The sequence below is a fragment of the Dermatophagoides farinae genome, chromosome 7, assembly GCF_024713945.1.
Source record: "Dermatophagoides farinae isolate YC_2012a chromosome 7, ASM2471394v1, whole genome shotgun sequence".
Classification (NCBI taxonomy): domain Eukaryota; kingdom Metazoa; phylum Arthropoda; class Arachnida; order Sarcoptiformes; family Pyroglyphidae; genus Dermatophagoides; species Dermatophagoides farinae.
Genome location: NC_134683.1, coordinates 4,098,172 through 4,112,692, shown reverse-complemented (window position 1 = coordinate 4,112,692; position 14,521 = coordinate 4,098,172). Strand labels below are relative to the sequence as shown.

At 28.7% G+C, this 14,521-nt stretch overlaps 1 protein-coding gene across 3 annotated transcripts; it reads left to right on the top strand.

The window, feature by feature from the left end:
- The first annotated feature begins 1,145 nt into the window (after positions 1-1,145).
- LOC124496973 (uncharacterized) lies at positions 1,146-14,510 on the top strand. 3 transcript variants are annotated; one of them, XM_075732438.1, is made up of 6 exons: positions 1,146-2,247; positions 2,363-3,951; positions 7,720-8,102; positions 11,878-12,330; positions 12,390-13,203; positions 13,444-14,510. In XM_075732438.1, exons 2-6 carry the CDS (start codon positions 3,399-3,401, stop codon positions 14,166-14,168), a joined length of 2,928 nt encoding a protein of 975 aa, XP_075588553.1. In that variant the 5' UTR covers positions 1,146-2,247; positions 2,363-3,398; the 3' UTR covers positions 14,169-14,510. The 3 variants fall into 3 exon arrangements, with proteins under 3 accessions (XP_075588553.1, XP_075588552.1, XP_075588554.1); XM_075732437.1 differs by having other exon boundaries at positions 2,353-3,951; XM_075732439.1 differs by having other exon boundaries at positions 1,686-2,247; positions 13,477-14,510.
- Positions 14,511-14,521: the final 11 nt, after the last annotated feature.

Here is a 14,521-nt window from a genome sequence, read left to right as displayed (position 1 = left end):
GATTCGCAAGCAATCCCCAAACACAACTTGAAACAGCAAGTGATCAACATATGAAAAAACCAATGAACGAATTGTTGCAACGATGGCCGTTGATAAAGATTTTTTTTTTGTTTTTCCTCCTGAAATAAATCATTAATTGATTGAAACAAAAGAAAAAAAATGGCTATGACAACAAAGATAAAGATGTGAAAAACATAATGATCACTCACCGGTGAATATAAATTCATCAAAAAAAAGTGGGAATCAATACCGATGAGTTTTGTTTTGTTTTGTTTTGTTATCGATTATCGAAATTATAATAATCAATCGATCATATAATGATCAATATATATTGACACATTGATTAATTCACATTGTTTTTATCAATCGTCATAATTTTTGACCTAGATCAAATATTTGATTAAAATTCTTTTTTGTTGTTGTTGTTGTTGTTCTTGGAAATAGGTGCGTTGTGTACCATACAATTATATATCATTCAATGATGATGATGATTATAATTAGTAAAGAAAAAATTTTTTTTCTTTTCTTTTCACTTCAAAAAAAAATTCAAGGCCTTTTTTTCTGTTCTTATATTTTTTATCGATGATTGATTATTGATAAAAGAACAAACAGATTTGATTTTTGATGATGATGATGATTCGTGATGGGCGTTTTGTTTTTTTTTTTGTTTTATAAATTCTTGTTAAATGAAGCGGAAACAAATTTTTATTGGCTTAAAACAAAGAATAACAATCGATATATCGATCGAACACTATCGGTTTTGTTTCGAATGTTCATATTCATTCATTCATTTTTTTATTTATCCAATGGCACTATTTTGCCAATAAAAAGATTGATTTATTTGATTGATTGATTGATTGTTTGAAAGTGTTATTTTTTTCTGAAAAAAATTTTCAATGAATCGATCATCGAATTTGTTCGGTTGTGTCTGTGTATGTGTTTATTGATGTGTAAAAGTAAATATTAATATTCAGTACAAAAAAAAATGTTTTTTTTTTTGTTTTTGAAATGGTGATGATGATTGTATAACAACAAGGTGATGATATCGTCATTGTTTTCCCACCATCATCACCAACACCGAAAAAAAAAACAAAGTTTCATTAATTTAAACAACAAAAATCCCACACACACACAAACAAAGATCATATTCATTTGATATGATTTGTGAATTTAACACCTGGTTATTTTGACCAACACATGTGTGTGTGTGTGTGAATGTAAAATGTTTGAACAGAAAAAAATTTTTTTTTCATCAATTTCACAATTATGTTATAAATATGTGGCCGAATTGTTTGCTGTAGATATATTCATTGGATTTGAAAATGGCCAAAATCGATCAATTCGATCTAATCATCATCATCATCAGCAGCAGCAGCATTTGTTTATTTATTCAAAAAAAAAAAAAAAATGATCAAATCTGCAAATGAATGAACTGAAGATTAAATCGGATTTTTTTTTATTTATAATCGGTCAAGGTGTTGTTGTTTAATTTCATGTGCATTTGAATATTATTTTCATCACTAAAATAATATATTTATATCCATCCATCATGAAATATTGAAAATCATGAAACTTTGAAAATGACTATGTATTGAAAAACTAAAACACAACAACATTCGAAACTATCGATACTATCGAGATTTTTGTTTTTTTGGCCCATGCAAGAACTATTTCTGCCGGATCTAATATTTGCCATTGAAAGAAATCAAAACAAAACAAAAAACATTGATCCAATATGTGGTGATTTGATCTAATTTTTTTTCTATTGAATCGATTGATCGATCCATCATCAATGAAAATGCAAACAAACAAATGAATTGATTTGAAAATCAATGTTTTCCCTACACACACACAGATCACAACAAACAATTTCTCTCTTCAATTGAATTCTCAAAAATCATCATCATCATTATCATCATCATAGTCATTTATTATTGCTTTTTTTTGTCAAAGTTATCTTATTTCTCTTTTGTTCTTTCTCTCTCTCTCTCTCTCTCTGAAACAAATCACATCTGTAGTATGAAAATTTTCGAAAATTATAAAAACTGATGAAATGAAAAGAGATCAAAATGGCAAAAGAGAAGCACCGCTTCAGGGCTTTGTTAATTTAAAGATTTTGTATCCAAAATGTTGTTGTTGTTGTTGTTTGCTGTTTGTATACAAATGATATGTGATTTTTATCCAATTCATCAGAAATTATGTTGTTTTTTTTTTGGTTCGATCTGATCAAAGCAATTTCATTCTAAGGTAAGTTTTTTTCTCTCGTTTTCTCTATGTGATGTGTTCAGTTAACAAAAAAAATTTTTTTTTTTTTGAAATGATAACGATTTTTTTTGTTTATTTCATTTTCAGAAAGAGAGAGAGAGAGAGAGTTAAATTTATCTGAATTGCTATGGACAATGTAATCGATTGATTGTTTTGTTCATTCGATTCATTCAATTTCAATTTGCTGTACGCACTATTCATTCATTCATTCACTTGTTGTTGTTGTTGTGATGGTTGTGGTCAATAACAGCAGTACTTCAGAAAAAAAATCAATTATTTTTCATCTGAAAATCATTAATATAACCACCACCAACGACAACAACAACAACAACACCATCGCCAAAACGAACCACCATTGATGATGATGATGATGATGTTAATCTTTGAAGAAAAAGAGAAAAATTGTTTTTTTTTCATTTCAATGTTTGTTTGTTAGTGTGTGTGTGTGTGTGTGTGTGTACGGAACATTTTCTCTTGACAAAAAAGAAAATTTTCTTTTTTTTTCATTTTGAAAATTATCAAACACATCTGAAGACACCGTTTTTGTTTCTTATATATATACAAAGTTTAATTTGTAACTCTCTCTGTAATGTTGGTGTGTGTGTGTGTCTAATGGTGGAAAATTGCTACCAAAAAACATCGAAGAAACTTGTTGAATTTTATTAATTGGATAATCCATGACAACGACGACAAACAAACACCAATGATGATGATGATGATGGGAAAGTGAAATGAATTTGAAAGTAAAAAAAAAACAACGACGACGACGATCCACATCCATAATCATCATTATCATCATCATCATCATCGATTGATTATTTGCTGATTGTTTTCAATAGAAAAAAAACATTAATTTATTGATTTTTCCTTAGTAACGACGGTAATTGTTGTTTGTGTGTGTGTGTGTGTGTGTAAGTGCGTGTGACAATCATAATCATCATCAACCGAATTGATTCAATGATTGATCTATCAATCGATAGTATAGTAACATCTACGAAGGAAAAACCAACAAATTGTTTCAATGAATGATCCATAATTTACAAATTATTGATTTATCATCATCATCATCGATGGGTGGTTGTTATTCATCTTCTGTAACTTGAAAATTTTTTAATTTATCATCAATATATAAAATGTCATCGAGATCTCCATATTCTTTTTCATCATTATCATCAATAATGTCGTTGTTTCCGACAACATTATTTCTATTCCTCATTATTGTTCATATTCATTTTTCATCCATTTTAGCTCATAATATTAATCCACCATCATCATCATTATTGATTAAATCAAATTCATCATCTTCGACGACGACGACGACTGAAAATCCGATATCGATCAAGAATGAATATATGGAAGATATTGATAATGATGATGGAGAACTAGATGATGATGATGATGAATATTCATATGATGATAATAATGGTTATTATAAGAATAATAATAATAAAGATAAAGATAATGATCATTATACAGCATCATCATCAAATCATCGATCATCATCATCATTGATTTCACCAATAACCAATGATATTGATGATGATGATTTTTGTAATGATACATTTATCGATTCAGCATATTATAATGGTTATGATACAATATTAACACGTGGTAATCATTTATGGTATTATTATAAAGATCAAAATCGTTTAAGCCGTTCATATGATCAACGTAGATTTACACAAGGTATGTATATCTTGAATGTTTTTGGTCAGTAATTTTAATATATGTGGTCAATTTTTTTTTCTGATTAAACCATAAGATGGTTATGCCATTTTATTTCAAATTTTGATTTGTTTTTTATTTTGATGACATTTTATTAATGATGATGATTTTTTTTTTTTTTTTTTTTGATATTTGAGGTCATTATTTATGCGAAAAAAAATGAAAAAGAGGGTTTGACCTGTTTCGAATTTTTTTGTTTTGTTTTGTTTTTTTTTGTCAATTTGCATTTTGATTTATCTATCTATCTCTTTGTAGTTTTCATTGTTTTCTCTCTCTCATTTCGATAAGTTCTTTGTTTTTTATTTTGTATGTGTGTGTGTGTGTGTGTGTTTGGTTTTGAAATATTTTTTCATCATCATCATTATCATCGTAAATTTGTTCAGCTTCGACGAATATCGTTCGGCCTTGTTGTTTGGATCCAAAAAAAAAAAAAAAAACAGAAAAACAAAAACAATCTGATGACGAACGACGTTAATGATGATGAATTATTAGACCATATTTTTTCATTTTTGTTTTCTTGGCTAGAATTGATGAAATGATTGATGATAAAGATATGAAAATCTTTAATGATGGTCATTTTATTCGTGTGTGTGTCTGTGTGTGTGTGTGTTTGTGGTAGCGTAAATCGATGTTTTTTCTCCACTGGAAAAAAAATGCCATTTTAAATACCTGATTTGTTCTTTTTTTTCGGTTTAAATTTTTTTTTCCCATACAAAAACAAAGCCGGACATGTTTTTTCCGGCCAAACTGTTTTTGTCGTGTTTTTTTTATATATTTTGTTTTGTTTACCACAAAATAAGAGGCATTATCTTTCAAAATCAAAAAATTGTTTGTTTTTCATCTCATTTGTTAATCTGCTTATAATTTTGTTGTTAATCAAAGTTTTTTTTTGCCTAGAAATTTAATATGAATGTCATACACACACTAACACACAGAATTAGATCTTAATTTGTGCAACAAAAATCCCATTTTTTCTTCAATCAGATGTAGCCAATAAAAAGTCTCTACTACACAGGTATAATAATTCTATGTTTATCGATTCATTTGATGATGATGATGATGATGATAATGGCATTATTTCATTTTATATATCACAATGGTAAAAAAATATCGATTGTATCGAAAAAGCTTCTTCATATTTTTATTTTCCTTTTCATCATCATCATCATGAAAATATAATCGTTTGACATTTTTATCGACAACAGCATTACATAATTCCATTTATCTGATCATTTATTTTCCTCATCATTCAGGTGAATATAGAAAAAAAATAATACAATAAAAATCGAATTGAAATATTCTACAAAAAAAAAATGACAAATGACTAAACGATATGCAGATCAAGAGGGAAAAGGTCAGGTCAAAATGGTGTAATAAGGAAAAAAAATGATTCCTAACACTCAACAAATGATGATGATGATGATGATTGAAAAGTAGGGAAAAAATTCGGAAATCATGTCATCATTTATTGATTTGAATTGAAAAAAAAAAATTTATTCATTTCATCATCATCATCATCAATGTCATTATTATTGAAATGATGACATTTCATCGATAATTTATCACTTATTGTTATCATCATCATCATCGTCATCCACATGCGTGTTGAATATATAGAAATTGTCCATAAAATTTTTTTTTCTTGTGGCTACTTTTAACTTGACATTTTTTTCCATTATTTTTTTTTTCAATGTCTCTTTTTTTCATAGTCAATAGTCATCTTCATCATCATCTTTTAGATCAATGTCGATGATTTTTTTTTCGTTTGTTTGTTTGTCAATGAATTGATGAATTGATCATCAATGTTTTGTTGTTGTTGTTGACCTTTTTTTGTAGTAGATAAATTATGGATGCTTCTGTATTGTCCACTGGTTGACAGAGACAATCAACATCATGAAATTGTGATTTTTTTTAATCATCATCATTGTTTTTGTTTTTGTTTTCATCTTCTTCATTTTATGTATTCATGTTCCAACAAACATCGTTGATATCATCGATGTTGATGATGATTATGATGATGATGATGATAGTCATTATAAATGAACATTTAATAGTGGAGAAAGGAGATATCATTTTTCTTTTCCGTTTCGATTTTTTTTTTGCTCTTTCTTCCCATTCACATACACACACCCCTTTTTTTCATTCATCGATATTTTAGATAATAATTCCCAAATAATTAATGAAACAATCGATATGTAGTAGGGCCATTATCGATATAATTTACTCGGACACACACACACACACACACATGTTTGGGACACCATACATTTTCCGAAACCAATTGTCTTAAAGAGCATTGATGATGATGATGAAAATGATGTTTTCATCCATACGAGCATTTGTTACTGTTTTTTTTTTCTTTGACTGTCTGGCCTCTTTTGTTCATTATTTATGGACAAAATGAGCACAAAAAAAAACTTGACCACAACAACAACAACAGCATCCATGAAAATCTACATAGACATTGAAAAAAAATGTAAATGAAAATGAAATTCATAAATTTGCCAAATATGATCTTTGTAAATGTAGGTGGGTGTGTGTGTATGTTTCGAAAATGGCCCGGTAAAAAAAGAAGCATTCTTTTCTTTTAATCAAAAAAAAAAAAAAAAAAAAAAAACAACAGAGATTTTATGATAATCCGTGTATGGCGTGTGTGTGTGTGTATTTGTTCCAAGAATATTTAAGGCAAATAACAACAACAACAACAACAACAGAGAAAGAAATAATCAGCACATCATTATCACTATGCTGATTGTTGTTGTTGTTTTTTCTCTTGTTTTAATCATCATCATCATCATCATTATAATTATAATGATGATGATTCACAGTATTAGATAATGACATGTGTGTGTGTGTTTTTCATGAATTTCATTAATTAATATTCATAATTCATTTTTTTCATTTTAAATCATGAAATGGATGATCGTTTTGTTCAATTTTCAAATTCGTTTTCCATGTCCATTTATCACTCTTTTTATTTTTCCGATATTTGATCATTCTCTCTCTCTTTTGCTCTTTTTGATTTCAATGTCATCATCAATGTTTTCAGAATCACAATCGATTAGTTGAAAGATTTTGTTTTTGTGTTTCTTTGGAAAAAAAATCATTGAAATTCAATCATAAATCATTAACTTGGACAAAAACTTTGTGTTTATCTCGAAAGAAATGAAACAAATTTTTTATTTTTTTATTTTTATTTTTCGTAAATTTGTTTTGTGTATATGTCATTATAATTGATAGTGGAATGAAAACGAAAAACAAGAAACTCGTGTCAAACTTGTTGATAATAAATAAAAAAAAATTTACATCAAATTCAATCACCATTGAAAGTTCATTTTATGAATTTATCAATCATCATCATCATCATATAGAGAGAGATATAATGATAATAATTATATTACATTTTCTGCTACATTTACTCCACTGACATCGATCAATCAATCAATCAATCGATCGATCGAACGAACGAACGATTGATCAAAAGAAAAAAAAACTATTTGATAAATCCTATCCTAATTGAACCATTGAATTAATCGATTTGAAATTTTTGTTGATCACAACAAAAACAAAACGAAATTGATCAGAAAAAAATTTATCGAAATGAATGGTAATTTAGATGGATGGATAGATAGATAGATTGTTTTTCTAAAAACAAAACGAAAGTAATTTTCATGCCATAATTTTGTTGATTTTGTTTTTTCGTGTTTTTTTTCAATCACATTTATATAGGTGATCATATTCAAGGTGCATTCAACATATCACGAACACCATTATATTGTCTTAATAATCACAATCAATCTAAACATCGTCGACGACAAACACGTCAATCATCATCGGCATTATTATTACGTAATCCATTATTGAATGCCAAACAACAACAGCAGCAAAGAAAATCAATGCCATTATTATTGGAAAAACGTTCAAAATTACTGCAAGATCAACAATCAACAATATCCGGTGATTGTCAAGAATTACAAAAATTACGTTCAACAGCAATATATTTTCTACATAATAAAGAACGTACACGTAGTTATTATAATCTGGATGTTCGATATCCAAATGGTACACAACGTAGGGTACGTTCACGTGATTTACCATGGAATATGAAACAGGTATGTGTAAAAATGTTAATGAGAATCCATTTTCAACTCGTTTTGAAGATATTTTTATCGTTTGGGTTTTTTTTTGTATGACATCCACTTGACATGATCATCAGTTGTGTGATTGAATATCAACTGATGACATAAATTTATAGATTATTATAGGGATTTTTAGTGTAGAGATGATTGAAATTCAATTAGTAGCAGTAGTTTTTTTTCTGGCATTCAATTAATCATTATGTAACGTGTGTCTGTGTGTGTGTGTGTGTGTTTGTGTGTTTATAGACAGTGTAATTATAGACAGAAAACATTTCTAAAAAAAAGTAGCATGTTGTTCATTCAGACGATGGTTACATTTTTTTTTTTTTTTTTGATCTATTTGAAATTTGGTTATTTTTAGTGTCTGTGTGTGTGTGCGTTTTTTTTTTACTTGTTGCTTATCCTGGATCAAAAATTTTTACGAAATAGTCAGACAGTTTTTTTATACCCGTTGGTATGACATCTTTTTTTCCTGTTGTTGTTGTTGTTGTTTTTTTTTATTATCATTTCCTATCGAAATAAACACCGGGAAACTTGACTTGGTTTATTCGCGTTATATTCATTTCATTCATTCACACTCATATGGATCGATAATGATGTTGTTGATAATAAACGTATATATGTTTTTTATGCACTTAAAGAAATCATAAAATGAAAAATAAAAGTGAATCAAAAATATTTTGAGAGTTTTATTTGTGTAAAAGTGCATTGTGTGTGTATGTATAAACTTTTCTTGAATAATAATAATAAAAAAAAACTTGACTGATAATGAATGACCACGATTGATTGATTCAAATTCAAAAAAAGATTGATCATTGAATCTCAAGTGTGTGGTCTTGTGAAAACAACACAAACAAACAAACAAATAAATGTGTGGTTTTTGTGTTTGTGTGTTTTTTTTTCTATGAGTTTATTTGATTTTCTTTCATTCTGCTGTTTATTAAAACAAAACCAAAACTTTCAATCATTGATTTGTTTGCACTTAATAGAGAGAGAAATTTAACAAATAAATTTCAGGATCGATTCGGTCATCCTGTGTGTGTGTGTATGCTGTTTGTTTTCCTGTTCCCATTATCATCGCTATCATCAAGTTATGGTTATGAATTTCCGACAAAAAAAAACCCGACGACAATAATTATAATGATGATGATGATGACAATCTGAATCAGACATTTTTTTCTCGAAAAAAAAATTTCACTTAATCATCATTTTTATCGATTTATATGAACGGTAGTTTTTTTCCCCTCAAGTTTTTAATTGAAAAAGTGAAAAGCATCTTGATTTTTTTTGTATTTTCTTGTGAAATAATTTTTTTTTTCTTAAACGTTCCAATTTATAACTTTCTGAAGGCGATTTATTTTATAAACTAATGCTGGAAATAACGAATTTCGGTGGCGGTGGCAAGGAAACCGAAAAAAAGAAAAAAGAAAAAATCCAAAATTAGTAATTATTTTTATCTAGGGATTAAATTTTAGTTTTTTTTCGCTACTATCTTCATGTGTGTATAATTATGATTTGCTCGAAGGTGGCTGCTGGTTTTGGTGGTTTTTACACATTTTTTTTCAAGATTTGGAAATGTGTGTGTTTGATTTTCCACAACTGAAAAAAAATCAACACACACATTTCCTCATCAAAATAGTCGGGTTTTTTTTCTATTCGTCGTCATCATCATCACCGTTATAAGTCTACTATTTTCAGTTTGTTAGGAAATTTTTTTTTCTCTCTCATTAATTGATTTGATTTGATTTGATTGATTAATGATTTGAAAATGGTTCGTTCGATGAACTTTTTTTTTAATCGAAAAATTCCAGAAATTTTTTTTCTTTTTCATTCATTTTGGAAACTAAAATCAATTTTTTTCCCCATTTGAATCAATTCGATCTGATCACTGTGTGCGTGTGTGGGTGGATGGATTATTGAATTTTTGTTTCTCTCTCTCTCTCTCTCTGTGTGTGTATGTGATGATTCTCATCGAAAAGAAAAAATATTTTGAAAACGGTGGGCGCCATATTTATCGGATCCAATCAGTAAAGTCTCGTCCATACATGTCGTAATCATGCATGAATCGTTTTTTATCGAAAAAAAATTTCATTGACAAAGATGAAATTTTTTTTTTTTTGTTTGTTCATTAATCGAAAGGATTTCGTAAACTAATTGTTTAGAAACGATATTTGAAATGAATGAACAAAAAAAAGATATCCAACCATTGGCAATTGAATTGATCAAGAAAATCGAAACTGGATCCTTGAGTTTTTTTTCCTGGAAAAAAAGTGAAAAAAAAATTTCATAATCACCATCATCATCATCATTATCATTGGTTTTTGATCAACGGAAAATGAAATGAGAGTTAAAAGAAAAATTTTCCGCTTTCGTTCGCATTTCTATATTTTCCATTGATTTTATCTAATATTTGGTTGGTCATTGCTAAAATGTGCTTATTTGTCTATCTCTCATCGTCTTCATCATCATCATCATCATCAACATCACAATTATGCAAATTATTATCAAAAAACAGACAAAAAAACGATCAAAATCTCTGTGTTATTTGAAACCTGAATTTTTTTTTAATTTTTATGTTGTTTTTATTTTGAAAAACACACCACACACTCATGAACACGCGCGCAAAATAAATTTTGTGCTTTAGCTTTGATCAAGATTTGAAAAGAAAATTTTTTTTTATTTTTTCTTTTTTCAATTACATTGGAAAACATTGCTTTTTTTGTTGTTTTTTAAAAATTCATTCGATGATGATGATGATGATGATGATGACAAAGTTCACATTTCATGTTTATCAAATGATTCTCAATTTTTCTTCATGTGTCGATTATAAAGTTCCAATCATAATGATATTGATGATGATAAAATGGTGAACTTGATGAAACCTACTAACACACACACACACACAAAAAACATGATTTTACTTGGAATAAAAAATGAAAATTAAACTAATCTAGAAAATTTTCTATTTAAACAGTGTGTGTGTATGTGAGAGAGAAAGAGAGAAAAAAAACTTTATTCAGCTCATCTTCATTCATCGATTGATTGAAGCATCGCTTCTTGTGATTTATCTGTGTGTGTGTGTCATTTTTTTTTTGTGTGTTAATGTTTTGAATTTATATTTTTTTTCTCAATATATTTCTTGTATGAATCAATGACAGTAACAAGCGAAAAAAAACGAGATCAAAATGTTATTAGGACGATGAAAATGAAAACACATGATATTTTGTCACAAAAACATCAGCTGTCATCCAAATATTATTCACTATTATGGATGATGATTATTGTTTTATGAATGAAATTTTTTTTTTGTATTTGATGGTGACATATGATTGGTTTAGTTTAGAAAAAAAAAATTTCAGGTCGTTAGCGATTCCAAACCAATTATCCTTTTTCAATTTCTGAGAAATTTCCACCACCATCATCATCATCATAATCCAGGTTATCTTAGTTTCGGTTGAATGGAATAAAATTTTTTTTCTTCTGTTTTTTTTTTGTTTCACCCATTTTTTCCGTTTGTTTCCTTTAGGCGCTTTTTATACATACTATAATTTTTTTTTCTTTGCTTATTCATGTGTGTATGTGATGTACCTGATAAGGTAATGATGATGATCATTACCCGGTTACACATTTTTAAAATACCATTTTTTGTTACACTTGATTGATTTAGGTTCCAAAAATCGTTGTTGTTTACTATTTTGTTTATTATTTTGATTAACGAAATTGTTTTTTTTTCTATTAACTTTACTAGGTTGGTTTACTTGGCGGTAATCTATGGCCAAATGGTTGGGAAATATATCAAGAATTTCGTCCGGTTGCATTTTTACCTGCACGTTATGAAATGATATTTATTTTGAATGAACATCATTTTTCGAATCTAGAATCATCAACCAAGCAACATCAACAACAATTTCAATCACAACGTTTATCATTAAATAATAATAAACAAACAAAGAATAAAATTCCATCACCAATTTTAATATGGAATAATTTAGATGCTACAAATTGGAATACATCATGGAGATCAAAATTATTACATTTTGATCCACCGGTACGTTTTACCGGTATGTTTGAAATGAATGGCATTGTTTATGCTATTGGTGAATCGACGAATGATAATCATTCGCATTCAATATCACGAAGAATTGGAAAAATGTATCGATATTATGTTACGGAAAATGATGGCCGTGATTTTAAAGAATTAGTAAGTGTCATACTGATTTCAAATGAATTTTCAATTTAATCGATAAATTTTTTTTCCAGAATCAAACTGTACAAGAATTTTTTGGTTGTCCAAAATCAAAAATTCTTACAACAACAACAACCACAACATTCAAACCTTTTACCAAGGCTTCAAATACTTCAAGCCAAAGGTTAAATACGATTATTCCAAAATTAACAACTACAACAACGACAACAACTACTACCACCACAACAACGACGACGACGACGACAACTACACCAAAGCCCACGACAATAACAAAAACCACCACATCTACAACTTCCACACCATCTACCAATATTATGGAAGATTTTGAGTCATCATCGAAATCTTCAAATAGAATTGATAATTATAACGAAGTCGAAGACGAAGATGATGATGATAATAATAATGAAGATGCATCAGCTAATGATACTGACGATTCATCATCATCAACACCTCCTATGGATCATATAATTATACCAAAGAAAAAATCTTCAAGTCATTCAATTCCGGTTACGACGACAACAAATAAACCAACAGAAGAATTTACATCATCATCATCGTCGTCGTCGGAAATACCATCATCGGTATTTTTACGAAATTCACGTGCAAAAATTACATCCGTAATGCCGACAAATATTAAATCAATCGGTCATAATAGTCATTCATCATTGGGTACGACTGTACAACAACAACAAACCATTGGTGGTCATCCTGTTACAAAATTATCATTTCCAAAATTAGCTACAGCTGGTTCGGCTTATCCAACAGTTACATTGCGAGAAACTGATTCAATCATGCTGACCATATTGATTGCAATCGTTATCGGTGCTTCAATATTATGTATTATATTGGCCTGTTTAGTCATTAATGGTATGTAGTTTTTTATGTTCTCACACACCCCACATATATACATGTAATAGGCAGAATTAGTCAGGAAAAAAGGATAAATAGGATTATTACCCCTTTGACCACCGAATAACATTTAGAAATGACCCCAAAAACCAAAAAAAATTCTTTATATTTTTTGTCGTGTTTATTTCGTTCAATTACAATTCATAACATCAAATCAAAATATTCCCCAATATCGAAATTTTCTGAAAAAAATGAAAGGAAAAAAACGTCAACTTCCTCCTCATTTTGAAGGTGGTCATCATATCGAACCGGCTATACCGAAACCAACAATTATTGGTCTGGATTATCATCGCCGTAAAAATTCCACAACTAGTTCATTGACGCCATTCAATTTTCTTGCACGATATGATTCAATGAATTCATTGACGGCCATCTATTCACAAGTAAATCATCATCCGGGTTTGCATTCATCACATCATCATCATCATCAATCACGACCACCATCATCACGATTATCACCATCATCGATTATTGAACCAACAGCGTCTAGCCCAAATTTACATGCATTGCATCCAAAGATTCCAGCTCCGCCACCACCACCACCACCTCCTCCTTCAATATCACCACCGACAACAATATCTAGAAATGTCGGTGGACCAACACTACATCATAAATCTGTTTCAGTAAATCTAACTAATTCTAAATCTGGTCATCATCGTCATCATCATCATCATCATCATCATAATTCTCATAATCATAATCATTATTCATCATCATCCATATTAGTGAATTCTGAACCAAATCTAGTTGTAGCCGAAGAAATAGCTGGACCATCAATGACGAAAAGTGGCCCAAGTCATCATCATCATCATCAATCACAATCAATTCAACAAGAACAACAACAACAGCAGCATCAGTCATCATCATCATCATCATCACCGAATCGAATTAAATCATTTGAAAGATTTGAAAATTTAATTTGAAAGAAAAAACCTTTTTTTGTGTGTTTTTATTTTATTTCGAAAAAAAAATTTTGTATTACCATTTATATTGTGCATAATAATTTTTTTCAAAAAAAAACTGTGACAAAACTTTTTTTTTTGATTGTACAGATTCTTGTTTTTTTTAGACACACGCCCAGTATTCTAGTTATAATAATGATGATTATTGTCATTGATTGATTCGAAAATTTTCTTATTAACACATTGATTTCAAAAAGATTTTATTTTATTTCTTTTTTTATATAAAGATTTTTTGTTTTTTGATTTTCTATAATTAATATTTATTAGTTGAGTGAGATAAATAAAGATGAGATTGTCAAATTATTTAGTTTTTA